This window comes from Bipolaris oryzae, assembly GCF_000523455.1.
Source record: "Bipolaris oryzae ATCC 44560 unplaced genomic scaffold scaffold_81, whole genome shotgun sequence".
NCBI lineage: Eukaryota > Fungi > Ascomycota > Dothideomycetes > Pleosporales > Pleosporaceae > Bipolaris > Bipolaris oryzae.
Genome location: NW_006911357.1, coordinates 996 through 13,452, shown reverse-complemented (window position 1 = coordinate 13,452; position 12,457 = coordinate 996). Strand labels below are relative to the sequence as shown.

At 51.4% G+C, this 12,457-nt stretch overlaps 5 protein-coding genes across 5 annotated transcripts; 3 read left to right on the top strand and 2 right to left on the bottom strand.

The window, feature by feature from the left end:
• Positions 1-473: 473 nt before the first annotated feature.
• Positions 474-2,189, top strand: COCMIDRAFT_97565 (uncharacterized protein; the record flags this gene model as incomplete). The annotated part of the gene is made up of 5 exons (XM_007690609.1): positions 474-610; positions 669-1,636; positions 1,689-1,885; positions 1,939-2,108; positions 2,159-2,189. The coding sequence occupies 5 exons, from the start codon at positions 474-476 to the stop codon at positions 2,187-2,189; spliced, it is 1,503 nt and encodes a 500-aa protein (XP_007688799.1).
• Positions 2,190-2,987: 798 nt separating this feature from the next.
• On the top strand, positions 2,988-4,348 carry COCMIDRAFT_6007 (uncharacterized protein; the record flags this gene model as incomplete). Its single annotated transcript, XM_007690579.1, has 2 exons — positions 2,988-3,851; positions 3,938-4,348. The coding sequence occupies 2 exons, from the start codon at positions 2,988-2,990 to the stop codon at positions 4,346-4,348; spliced, it is 1,275 nt and encodes a 424-aa protein (XP_007688769.1).
• A 1,406-nt stretch (positions 4,349-5,754) lies between these two features.
• COCMIDRAFT_37490 (uncharacterized protein) lies at positions 5,755-7,463 on the bottom strand (the record flags this gene model as incomplete). Its single annotated transcript, XM_007690597.1, has 4 exons — positions 5,755-5,934; positions 5,985-6,736; positions 6,787-7,273; positions 7,365-7,463. The coding sequence occupies 4 exons, from the start codon at positions 7,461-7,463 to the stop codon at positions 5,755-5,757; spliced, it is 1,518 nt and encodes a 505-aa protein (XP_007688787.1).
• Positions 7,464-7,843: 380 nt separating this feature from the next.
• Positions 7,844-8,879, bottom strand: COCMIDRAFT_37489 (uncharacterized protein; the record flags this gene model as incomplete). Its single annotated transcript, XM_007690596.1, has 4 exons — positions 7,844-8,152; positions 8,202-8,653; positions 8,704-8,744; positions 8,797-8,879. 4 exons carry the CDS (start codon positions 8,877-8,879, stop codon positions 7,844-7,846), a joined length of 885 nt encoding a protein of 294 aa, XP_007688786.1.
• A 588-nt stretch (positions 8,880-9,467) lies between these two features.
• COCMIDRAFT_97575 (uncharacterized protein) lies at positions 9,468-12,165 on the top strand (the record flags this gene model as incomplete). Its single annotated transcript, XM_007690608.1, has 3 exons — positions 9,468-9,711; positions 9,761-11,332; positions 11,381-12,165. The coding sequence occupies 3 exons, from the start codon at positions 9,468-9,470 to the stop codon at positions 12,163-12,165; spliced, it is 2,601 nt and encodes an 866-aa protein (XP_007688798.1).
• Positions 12,166-12,457: the final 292 nt, after the last annotated feature.

Here is a 12,457-nt window from a genome sequence, read left to right as displayed (position 1 = left end):
AAATGTACGACCGATCATTGCGCTCTCTCCCACTGCAAAAGCAGGGAGAAACCGCACCCAAGATCAGCCACTGTATTCCTCTCCACTTCACAGACGGTTTTCGTTCTCATGGAAACCTCACACCATCCGTAGACGACGGGTCTCTCCAATGAAAATGCTTTTCGTGAGTGTGCAAATTTTTTGCGTTGTTCAATGGAGAAGAGAAGCCGGGGACGGGCGCAGCTGAAGTTTTGTGTCGGCCACCCCGGCACAACCTTTCCCCGATGCTAGACGCTTGGCACTGCCCCGCCACCACTCGACGCTGTACTGGGTTTGAGTCACTTTGTGTGGGATTTGAAGTCGAAAGTTGGCCGCCGCCCGTCTCCACTGCAACCATCTGTCCGACATCTTGACGCCCTCGCATCCGGCCGCTTAGATAGCCCTACCCCTTCCCTGCCAAGAAGCAAAAAAGAAAAACACACAGATTGCCCATTATGGAGTCCGAATCTGACAACGATTTCCGCGATGACAAGAGCGTATCTGAGCACGAGGAGGTTGAGGAGATAAAGCCAAAGTCTGCGCTCAAGAAGGGCCGGGAGCCAGCGCCCGTTGTAGAGCGTCCAGAATTGCCGTAGGTTTGCCAAAAAATATGCAGCCCATATATCAGCATCACGGCTAATGCGCACAAGCGAACAACCAGACCCAAGCACCCTCGACGTCTCAACGCTGAGCCCGCTGTCGCCAGAAATCATTTCCCGACAGGCTACCATCAACATTGGAACAATTGGTCACGTCGCTCACGGAAAGAGTACTGTAGTAAAAGCCATTTCTGGTGTGCAGACGGTCCGTTTCAAGAACGAACTCGAGAGGAATATCACCATCAAGCTCGGTTACGCAAACGCAAAGATCTACCAGTGCGACAACTCCGAGTGCCCGCGCCCCACATGCTACCGATCATACAAGAGTGAGAAGGAGGTCGACCCGCCTTGCGAGCGTGAAGGATGTGGAGGACGATACCGATTGAAGCGCCACGTCTCGTTCGTCGATTGCCCCGGTCACGACATTCTCATGAGCACGATGTTGTCTGGCGCCGCCGTCATGGACGCTGCACTGCTGTTGATTGCCGGAAACGAATCTTGCCCGCAACCGCAGACAAGTGAGCATCTTGCTGCCATTGAGATTATGAAGCTCAACCACATCATCATCCTCCAGAACAAGGTCGACCTGATGCGGGAGGACAGCGCTGCCGCCCACTACGAGTCCATTCTGAAGTTTATCCGAGGAACAGTTGCCGATGGCTCCCCCATCGTTCCCATTTCGGCGCAATTGAAGTTCAACATTGATGCCATCAATGAGCAACTCATCAGCAAGATCCCAGTTCCAGTCCGAGACTTCTCCGCAAAGCCACACATGATTGTCATTCGATCATTCGACGTCAACAAGCCTGGTGCTGAGATTGACGAGCTGAAGGGTGGTGTTGCTGGTGGCAGTATCTTGACTGGTGTGCTGAAGCTTGGTGACGAGATTGAGATTAGGCCTGGTATTGTGTCCAAGGACAGCGCTGGAAAGATTCAGTGCAAGCCCATCTTTTCAAGAGTTGTGTCCTTGTTCGCTGAGCACAATGACCTGAAGTTTGCTGTTCCTGGTGGTTTGATTGGTATGTATCCCCATGTTACTGCAGTGGCGATCGTCGGACTAACACCTGTCAGGTGTCGGTACACGTGTAGACCCTACCCTGTGTCGTGCGGATCGTCTTGTCGGTTTCGTCCTTGGTCTCCGTGGACACCTTCCCAATATTTACACGGAGCTTGAAGTCAACTACTTCCTCCTCCGAAGATTGCTCGGTGTAAAGACCGCAGACGGCAAGCAGGCCAAGGTTGCCAAGCTTGCGAAGAACGAAGTCCTCGTAAGTCTAAAGCACGTGCTCAAACTGAATAAGAAGGCTCATGTTTTCATCAGATGGTTAACATTGGTTCCACTGCTACGGGTGCCAAGGTTGTCGCAGTCAAGGCTGACGCTGCACGTCTTTCCCTGACCTCACCTGCATGCACAGAGATTGGCGAAAAGGTGGCTTTGTCCAGGCGTATCGAGAAGCACTGGCGTCTTATTGGATGGGCCAACATTGTGGCGTAAGTTTGACTGCATTCCCAACGACATATGCATGCTGACGATCTTGCAGTGGTAACATCCTTCAACCCATCGTCGATTGAGAGGGGAGGCGTAGCGGGGTAGCTCCTGGGGAGCTCACATTACACATCTGACGATGGGACGACGTAGACACGAACAATACGACGGCCACAATAACATGTGCATCATAGTTCTGAGCATTTATGTCTGGAGTCGGTTGCACTTGGGGATAGACACCAAAAAGCGTTTTCGTTTGCAGCTATGCCTTGGGCAGCGTCGGACAGGCAGGGGGGGGTATATGTAGCATCCCGAACACGGAAGGTATAGTGTATCAGTACAAAATGTCCAACAGAATTGGCCGAACATAATGAAACATGCTCGATCCACTAGAATTGTTGAGAAAGCGGATGACAGCGGAGCAATAAGCGGAACCGTGGGCCGATCTTCACATGATAGCACTCCGGTGACACATGTGAGGACAAGGCCCAGCGGCGCCTACATCACCACCTCCTCGCCCACTACGCTACATCAGTCACTTGCTCGCCTAAAGTCATCAGTCGAGTTGCCTATAAGCGGTAAGTTTGCGAGGCTACAATGACCGTGCTGACACGAGTCTAAGCGGGTGCTCCAGGTCAGGTTCACGTGCACTGACACGACTTTAGGTCTATTGACATCCCAGCCAGAACACAGCGACAGCCGCATCACGCCAGCACTTAACCAGTGCTGTATATTTTACTTTTTCTTCTTCATTCTTGCACTCGCTTTCCCGTATTCTCATTTACTTTTTTTGGTCGCAATCAAGCCTGTAACTGGCAAGCGTATACATTTAACCCAGAATCTTTGCGGGACCCTGATCGGTTCGGCACTGAGCCACAGCGGCAATGGGAGGAGACCCTTCGAATGTACACGCGGCACCACCTCCGTTGCATATCCACCGCCCTATCCCGCGGCGAACCTTTGAGCGTAGCGATTCCGCGGATTCACCCACGCACGACTTTACGCAATCCACACCCCCAAGCGCAACAGAGAACCGTCGAGCGAATGACTTTGTCGCACAATTGAACGCGCGCCTACTTCGAACATACTACAGTTCTCGCCATGATGATTCGGACGAGCAGGAGCGCAGCCTGCCTCCGCGGAATCAGAGTCTCCTGAACCTCACGAGCAGCACGCTGTCTGGCATCTACGACGAGTCGGGGGACCAGAGCTCAATAGAGACGCCTTGGGGGACAGGCGCAGAGACACCAAAACACACATTCGCAGGCTCTCAGACCAGGGCAACCGGCGTAGGCAGCCCTGATGGGGGAGTGAGCCTGTACAATCGCGCCAGGTCGGGGTCAGCCATGTACCCTCCTGATGCAAGGAAAAGGAGTCATTCGATCAAGCAGCCACGGCAGGGTACATGGAAGTATCTTGTCATCACGGGCAAACTCGCAGCGCTATATATTTTTGGTGTTCTGTACGGTGTTATCGTCTCGCATATTCACGAGACGAAGCAGTTGGCTGCCATACACGTTGATGGGGTCGACCAAAAGGGGCATGCATACTTGGCGACCTGGGGACTGTTTGGCGTTGCGCTGGGCAGTCTCCTCCCATATGTTGATCTCCTATGGGACTCACAGAGTACCGAGAGCGAGATCCAGCCAGGAGGCAAGGAAGTCGAGGAGCATGACCCTCCCATCAGTGAGCAGGTCAACGACATTGTAAGAAGCGTCGCCGCTTTCATCGGCATTGCATTCGCCATTGTAAGTTTTTCTACAGTCCAAAATCTGCTTTTCGGGATCTCTCCCCTCCCCCCCCCTTTTCAAAAGCTAATACAAAACTTTACCAGCGCCGTCTTCCTTGGCAATCCACCCTCCAACTTACCCTCACGCTCGCTCTCGTAAACCCCGCGCTGTGGTACATACTCGACCGCTCGAAACCAGGACTCTCCGTCTCGCTTACCGTGACATCCATCCTTACCTCGCTCATCTTCCTCTCCAACCCCGATGTCCTGCCTTCGCCGTTTCTACCCGCATCCGTGAATGCCACTCACCTGCCATCCACGACGCAGAATTCACAAGTAAAAGGGGGGCTGAACACTGGAGCGCCCATGGCACAGACTACATTCTTTGGCATGATTACCTATGAGGAACTGGCTGTGGTGACATGGGTTGGCAGCGTGTTATTCTGCAGCTGTGTCTGCTTTGGAAGTATAGGCAGGAGACTAGCTGTTCTTGACGAAACTCCACGAAAGAGATGATATGGTTCGTTTTGAGATGCTTTGTTCAAGGAAGAAGGTGGAGGAAGATAAAAAAGAAAAGAACAAAGACGATGATGATTTTGGAGAAAAAAAAGTCTTGTTTAGCAATTGCACTGCAAGTAGTTTATTACGCATTATTCTCCTCTCTCCAGGCACGGCTATTAGGAGGAGGGGCGTTTGTATGGAATAGAATAAACAACATCGGTCCCTATGTAGGCCGTTTGAAAGCACATCATTGACATTCTAAAATAGTGACTTAGTATCAAGAATGTTTCAATCTAACACTCCTCTTCATCCTTCGAGAAGAAAAAAAACAAGCTAGACACATGCAACCCTGACAAGACAGAAAAGAACCAATATCGAAGAGAGAAAAAAAACAAATTTCTTTATTGAAACAATACCAATTGTCTCTCAAGCCCCCTCCCCAAGCCCCACCACCCACATAAGCTCGAACACCCAAGCACAGAAAGAAGAAAAAGAAGAAAAAAACAATACAAAAAAAGAAATGTCGCAAACTTGGCGGTACTGGGAACTATAGACACGTTAGCACAACTGTGTCTCAGTATATCCGACCATGCGGTAGTAGAAGAAGAAGAACAACGTACTCGAACCCAGGCTGGCGCGGATCTGGATCAGGACAACTTTAGCGTGTCCGCCAGCCACAACGCGACGTCATACCACTAGCTAAGTAGAGATATTAGTTTGATTGTGGGTAGATGGGATGGATGGGATGGAAACATACACCATACCACCGTTGGGTACTCGAGCTCTGATTGGCTGGTTGATGGTGGGTTTGGGATTTGGTTGTGATATGAAGATGTGGGATAGGGGTGGGGGGAAATATTTGGGCGGGGTGGGGAATTTTTCTTTTTACAAAAGTGTGGGATAGGTTTCTCTTTGGTCGTGGAAATGTGGTTCTCTTTTTTTTGGCCGTCCGAATTGGGTTGGGATTGCATCGTGGGGCAAGGCAGTTCGCCGATATTCCAGTGTGGAGAACGTTGAACAAGTGGGTCGTAGGATTTGGAGCCATGTGAGGTAAAGGTCAACACCATACAATAGACCTGGATTAGAATAGGACACTGTGTTAACTATATCCTGCCGCTATTATGACGTAGCAAAGGATGTTCGAAGGCTCAGAGCATTACACACATTATACACTCAATGTCTCTTGGTTATCAATATATTATTAGTCTATAGAGACTTTGTTTCATCAAAAGCTTTCGTTTCACCAGAGGTAGCTTTTCAATACAGTCACTCCAAGATCTTCACCAGACCAGCATCTTTCGCTAGCCATCTTCTCCGCCTCATGATTGCATCTGTCGTGCCAGACGCTTGCCCCACTTCTATACTCGATCAAGAGCCTAGAGTAGAGTGTATTAAAACAACAAGGCTAGAGTAAAACCCGTTTACTGCGCCTTAGAAAGCTTCGCCTTGCTAGAAGCGAGAGCACCAGAGAGACTGAACTGAGTCTTGATACCGTCGATACGGTGGACAGCGTTGAGGTTCTTGACACAGGTGATTTGGAAGCAGGTGGCACTACCCTGGCGGGAAGTGATGGTGGAGTAGGCGAGGAAGTACTCCCAGATCTAGGCAACTATTAGCTTCTAGAAGATATTTCAGAGCATGAGAAAATTACCTTGAACCAGCGAATACCATACTTGGCAACAACCTTGTCCTTATTGGCGAGCCAGTTACGGTACCACCTCCAGAGAGTGGCAGAGTAGTGCACACCAATGGTGTCTACCATCTTGACTTCAAAACCAGCGCCCTCGAGGGTGTCGACGACAAAACCAAGAGGAGTAGACGCGTCCGCACCGGGAAAGACGTACTTGTTCATGAAAAGACCCCAGGTGAAGTCCTCGAATTGCCATGCCTTACGCAGACCAGCGATCTGAAGGAAGAAGACACCATCGTCATCAAGCATATCGTAGACCTGACGGAAGAAAGCACCCAAGTGACGGACACCAACGTGCTCAGCCATCTCAAGACAAGTGATCTTGTTGTAGCCACCAGAAGGAACGGGAATTTCACGGTAGTCCATGCAGAGAATGTTGGACTGCTCAGCCTCGATACCAGCTTTCCTGAGACCGCTGTTGCCCCAAGCAGTCTGGTTGCGACCAAGAGTAATACCAGTGACCTTCGCGCCATAGTTGACAGAGGCGAATCGCGTAAGTGTGCCCCATCCACAGCCAATGTCGAGCATCTTCTCGCCAGGCTGCAGGTCAATCTTCTCACAGACAACGGCCATCTTGTTGTCCTGCAGTTGCTCCAAGCTCTCTTCCGTGTTGATATCGGAGATTATACCAGAGGTGTAAATCATGCGAGGACCGAGGAACCAGCCGTAGAAGTCATCGCCGCGGTCATAGTGGTCGCGTACCTGTTCTTCGTCTGGCGCGGGGTCAGCATATGCAGGCATTAGGGATACAAAGTGATCTTACCCTGAGACTTGGAGTGGACAATCATTTCTGGAATCATGCCGAAGAGGAAGTGCTTGATCAATCCAAGGGTGAAGCGGGGCTTGGACCAGTCATGGCGCCATTCGAGGATTTCGAGCATATCGCCATTGAGCTCAATTTCACCGTCAAAGTACTTTTCCTGGAACGTCTCGATAGGGATCTGCTTCTTGCCATAGTAGGCGTCGCGGTCCTCGGCCTTGTTGAACTTGAGGTAGTGCTCGATGGGCTTGCCGGGGAGTTTGGCCTTTTCGTTCTTGCGGGGAGCGAATTCGGATGTGAGCCACCAGAAGGGACCTAGAATGGGAAGACACAGGACAAGGGCGAGGAAAAGCCATGTCTTGAAGCCCATGCCCCAGCTCCATGTGATGTATGCGGGGAAGCCGACGAGCAGCGAGATGAGGACATAGTTGTTGAACGATTCGCGACCGGAGCCTTCTGCGGGGCATGGGGCATTTGCAATGGTTGGGTACTATTGATTGGCAAGCGTCAGCCCGGTATCTCATCACATCGTCGTTCAATGGCTGGCGGGGTTGTCGTCTGGAGGGTGGTAGGAGACTTACCGAAGTTGTCTTCACGCCGCAGTCGAACGGGGGTGTAGTGGGCGAGGGCGCCGGGGGCGTCTCAACCCACTCAAAGTTATCCTCGGAAGTATTGCTCATCTTGCGCGATGCTCAGCAATTTTGCAAGATTCAAAGCAGACGTGTTGGGAACTGGACCCTTTTAACGGCGGTGAAACCTACACTAGGTGGTTTTAAGCGAGTCGGCGCTGGGGGTTACGACTTCCCCTGCAGGCCATGGAGACGACAGCTCCACACATTCGACAGCACACCGACAGCACTATGCACTCACACCGGTACATTATATCCTTCACTAGGCCCATAAAGTATTCCCATAGGGGGTATGAACTGCAGTGCATGAGGCAACAGGTGGCCAGGTTGCTCTCGAACAGGTGCGTGTGCTCTGCACTAATACCATGTGTCTAACAGATAAGAGCATACGCCAGAACCCGCCAAGCCCATTGGTGGAGAGCGGGGAGCGCTCAGGACACCTCTACCAATAGCTTCTTCTTGACAAAGTCCATCTGCTCCTTGCTCACGCCAGCTTTCTCCAGGTACTGCTCGACACTGCCATATCTCTCCAATACATGAGCATTCACTTTTGGTACCAAGTCTGGGGGACACAGGGCAAATTGCCTGGACAAGCCTATGGACCTTATCTCTCGCAATCGCTCCTCCATCTCAGATGCAAGCTCTGACTCAGAAAGCTGGTAGTCTTTGTCAACAGTGCCCAAGTCGATTTTCAAGAGCAGAAGAATGAGCATCACCACAAGGCCCGTTCGGTCCTTTCCCTGGTGCGGATCAGTAATGGGTTGCAACAACGAGAGAATCAGCAGATACCTGAGTACAATGTACGAGCAGTGGCCAGCTCTCGTCCTTGGCAAGCACGTTGAAAACTTGTGCGACTTCATGTTTGCAAACGTCCAAGGATTGCGTAGCTAGTCCAACAAGCCCCATTTCCTCCATATGAGGAGCGAGGATTTTGATAGCATCTGTGCGATAGCCAAAGGCCATGAGTCCAATCAGTCTGAAGAACTCCATCCAGGTCAACTTGGAAACAAGCATGCGTGAAAAGGCCGATCCATTGAAGTTGATTTGGTGATAGGTGATGCCGGGTATCTCAAGTGGTTCTGTCACTTCGGCGTTGCTTTGGGGCACAGCAGCCGACGCTTTGATCCTCGCCCCATGCTTCTGCGCCTGTTCGATGTGCTCCGTTTTTGTACGCAGGTCAATGATTGATTTGACATTGAATTCTTTGACAAGTCTTTGCCTGTCCTGGAAAGAAGCCTCGTCTTTCCCAGTCAGCTATATATCAGACATAGTAGATACGGGACGTACATACCAGGTCGCGCGCTTCGAAACAGCAAGCCGGTTTTTAGGTTACTGTGATTGTGGTCAGCTGTGTTGCAATGCCAGCAGGGTGTCCGTGGCGTGCCTTGTGCCAATGCTGTCGTTGCAAAACTGGCCCACGTCGCGGAAATTCGACAGACTCTGGAGCGGGCTGTGTAGTTCTGGCATGGTTAGGCTCGGTAGCTAGTAAGGAGTAGTGGCAACTTTGTATCTTTGAGGTTTAGGACCAGGGTGACGTAGCGAAAGGCCACACTAGCCCCATCAGAGGTCACACATGGCTTTGAGATGGGGTGCGGAATGCTTGTAGTAGTAGTAGTCCGTCTACACATGTACATGCATTCAGCGATAAGAGGATGCGGGGCCAAAGGCATGTCAGATGTGCACAAGGATACGGTGGACAGGATCCATTGTCCTTGGAAGCAAATCGCTGAGAAGAGCCGTCACTTGGCCTGTTTGGTGAGGCCGTGGCCTGTTTCCAGCCCAAGAGACATAATCACCAGGCTCAGAGCGGCAAGGCGTCTGTGGCTTCTCCTACGGAACGCCCGCCCACGGCGATCCTCCACAACCACTATGACATCATGCCCGTCTCCATCGTCATCCAGCCATGTGAGGACGCCACAGGCTGTCTCTGGTGCCCGCGCTTGCGCAGGTTCCGTGTCGTCGTGAGATATATCTTGCGCCACCATGCTGTCTTGACTGTTTACCATCACGACACGCACTTTCACAATGGCAGCAACAACAGCTTCCGTCCCGAGTATGGCGGCGCCCGCTTCCGACACCAGACCCTTAAAAAGCACCGACGATGCGGCTCCACTTCCACCATCTGCCGACATGACCATGCGTTGCCCTGATCCGTCGGCCCATCATACAAACAACAATGCCTTACAGAACCAGGCCTCGGCCGCTGCACTGTATTCACACAACCCAACTAGCCCGGCCAAGGCAAACGAGTCCCGCCCCATGAACCCGCTCGGATCCGACGGCAAGCTGTCTTCCGCAGGTGAGTACCACATGCTATCATTACATCATGCCCTGATTGAATTTCCTAGGTGCTGCTGCCAGTCTCAAATACGCAAAGGCCCAAGATCTCCCCAGCTACCCCATTGTTGGAATCGACGCCAAATCCTCTGCAGGAGCTGCTGCTCTACTAGCTAACCAGAACAAAAAGAGCCCAGAGTGGTGGAAGCCAGAACAATCTTCGGCAGCTGGCAAAGCTGCCTTGCTCGCAAACGGATACAAAATGGCGCCTTTGTGGCAGCCTGAAGCAAGCGCAGCAGGCTCAAAGGCAGCCTTACTCGCTCACAAAGATGGTGGGAGGCTTAATCTGTGGCAACCAGAGGCCAGCGCAGAAGGCCATTCTGCAGCAGTACTCGCCATGAAAAAGAAGGGACTTGGTCCTGAGGTCGATTACGGATACACTGATCAGGGCAGGAAGAATGCTTTCACTGCCGCTACCGATGCCCACTCTGCCTCACGACGACAGCGCGCCCGATCAAACCCACCACCTGCTCCCCTGTACCCTGACTCCGAAAACTCAGCTAGGAATGCGCTGGGTGCAGCAACACTGGCCCACAGCGCTTCCACCCGTACCAGACCCCAAGCCAGCACTGCGAGCCCTGTTGAGTCCAACCGCCTGCAAAATGGTGCCATGGAAGCTGCGCGAATTCAGCATGCAAAGAGTATATCACGAGACATGTACGGAAGTGCTCCACCTGTTGCAATCGAGACGGATGAAAAGAAGCATAATGCTGCTCTTCGTGCTTCAGCTATCTCTATGGCGAAGAAGATTTATGACGTGCAGCAGCAGCAACGTCTAGAAAGCGAACTTGGGCCATCTACTGCCCGCACGGGGGCGTCTGCAGCGCAGAGCCAGCAGCTGGTCACCGGTGACGGCGATATCAAGCAACAGGCTATGCGCTATATCGGTATTCAGGAGGCTGCTCAGAAACTAGCACAAGAGAGACTGGCAAAGATCGGATACGACGAGAATGCAGCCTACCGAAGTTACTATGGATATGATCAACCGACTCGCAACAAGCTCTCCCTACGCCGTGGACGCAACCGTGCACATAGTGCCTCAGAGACTGCGCCTCCTGAGACCTCGGATTCTGACGAAGATGATTTCCGTTCGAGGCGCATCCGCTCCCAGATGGAGCAGTTCAACAAGCAACTAGCCGATGTTGATGCCAAGAAGCGCGAAAACGACCGCAAACTACTACTTGCTGCCGCGCAGCGTAAAGTCCAGGCACAAATGCAGGGTATGGATAAAAAGATCTTCGACGAAACTGGCAGGATGTCATCTACAATGGTGGATGATTGGGATGAGAAGGCACGACAGCGTGCCGTTGCCAATTCAGAAGCTCGGATGGAGAATCACGGCAGAGTCCACATTGGCAACGGCAAGTGGATGGATCAAGAAGAAATCGACGCCATTGCCCAGGCAAGAATTCAGCCGACTCTTAACGAGATTACTGAGAAGACCGAAAAACGTTTAGCTGAAGACGAGAAGCGCAGAGCTGAAGAAGAGGAACGACGAATGGACGCGGAGCAAGAGAAGCGTCGTATCAGAATCGAGAAGGAACGGGCCGATGAGATCAAAGCCGAAGAGAAGCAGGGCAGAGGTTAGTATTCTCACTCATATGTCTGGTCACACCACTAATGTGCTACAGATGAAGAAAAGAGGGCTGCTAAAGCGCGAGCGGCTGAAGAGAAGTTGGCAGCAAAACAAGAAAAAGAAGCAGAAAAGGCAAGAAAAGCAGAAGAGAAGCGTATGGCCAAAGAGGAACGTCGCAAATCAAGAGATGCACCACGAGCAGAGGGTGCCCGTGCTTCACACGACAATGACGACTTATACCAGGAACCGGGTCTTTCCACAGATGTCCAGCCTACATCCGCACATGAATCTGCTGATCCAACATCGCCCAATTCGCAAGAGTCTCCAAAGGGGCTAAAATCACTTCTGACCAAACTGAAACGCCGTTCAAAGCATTCACCTGCCAATGAAGTTGAAAAAGATGCGAAGGAGAAGGAGACGGGCTTTATTGGTGGTGCAAGTCTTCAAAACTCTACCTCTCAGCCTCGCTCTTCCGAGAATGCCACTCAGCCAAAACGTGACTCCATTGATGGTTACGTCTCCGACAAAGCAGAGGACCCAGTGGAGCCAGTCCACGCGATACCAGCATACGTCCCACATGTCGATCCTGTCGACAAAGATCAGCATTCAGATGTCTCATCCATTTCTAGTCATAAGGATGATTTCAGACCGGTTAGACGCAGACTAACTGACAGAGTCGCCAGTGGAGGTACCGCGACATCTGGTGGAGAAAGCTTTGAAGAAGCAAGAGATCACTTCGACGAAAATCTAGCCCCACCACCGGCTTTCAGTTCTGATACGGAAGACGCAGGAAAGGGAATCTCGAGTCGAGAATCTAAATTTCAAGAAGTAGGCTTGTAGACTTGTAGTCAAAGCCCGATGACTTCAAGACACACCCCTCAGGAATGAGCTCTTATATTCATCTGCTGCAGGGTGCACCTAATTAATTTCCTTGGTAATAAGAGCGCAAATATGTTGTACACGAATGTTTCATGTTTAAATGACGAAGAAAGGATGGGAAAATACGCCAGGAAATCGTAATCTAATGTATTCTGCTTCTGAGAAGTTGCCCTATGCATAACACACACAAGGATTGGTATTCGGGAGACCCTTGTCTCTCTTGCTCAACAACTCACGAACTACAAATTCACAT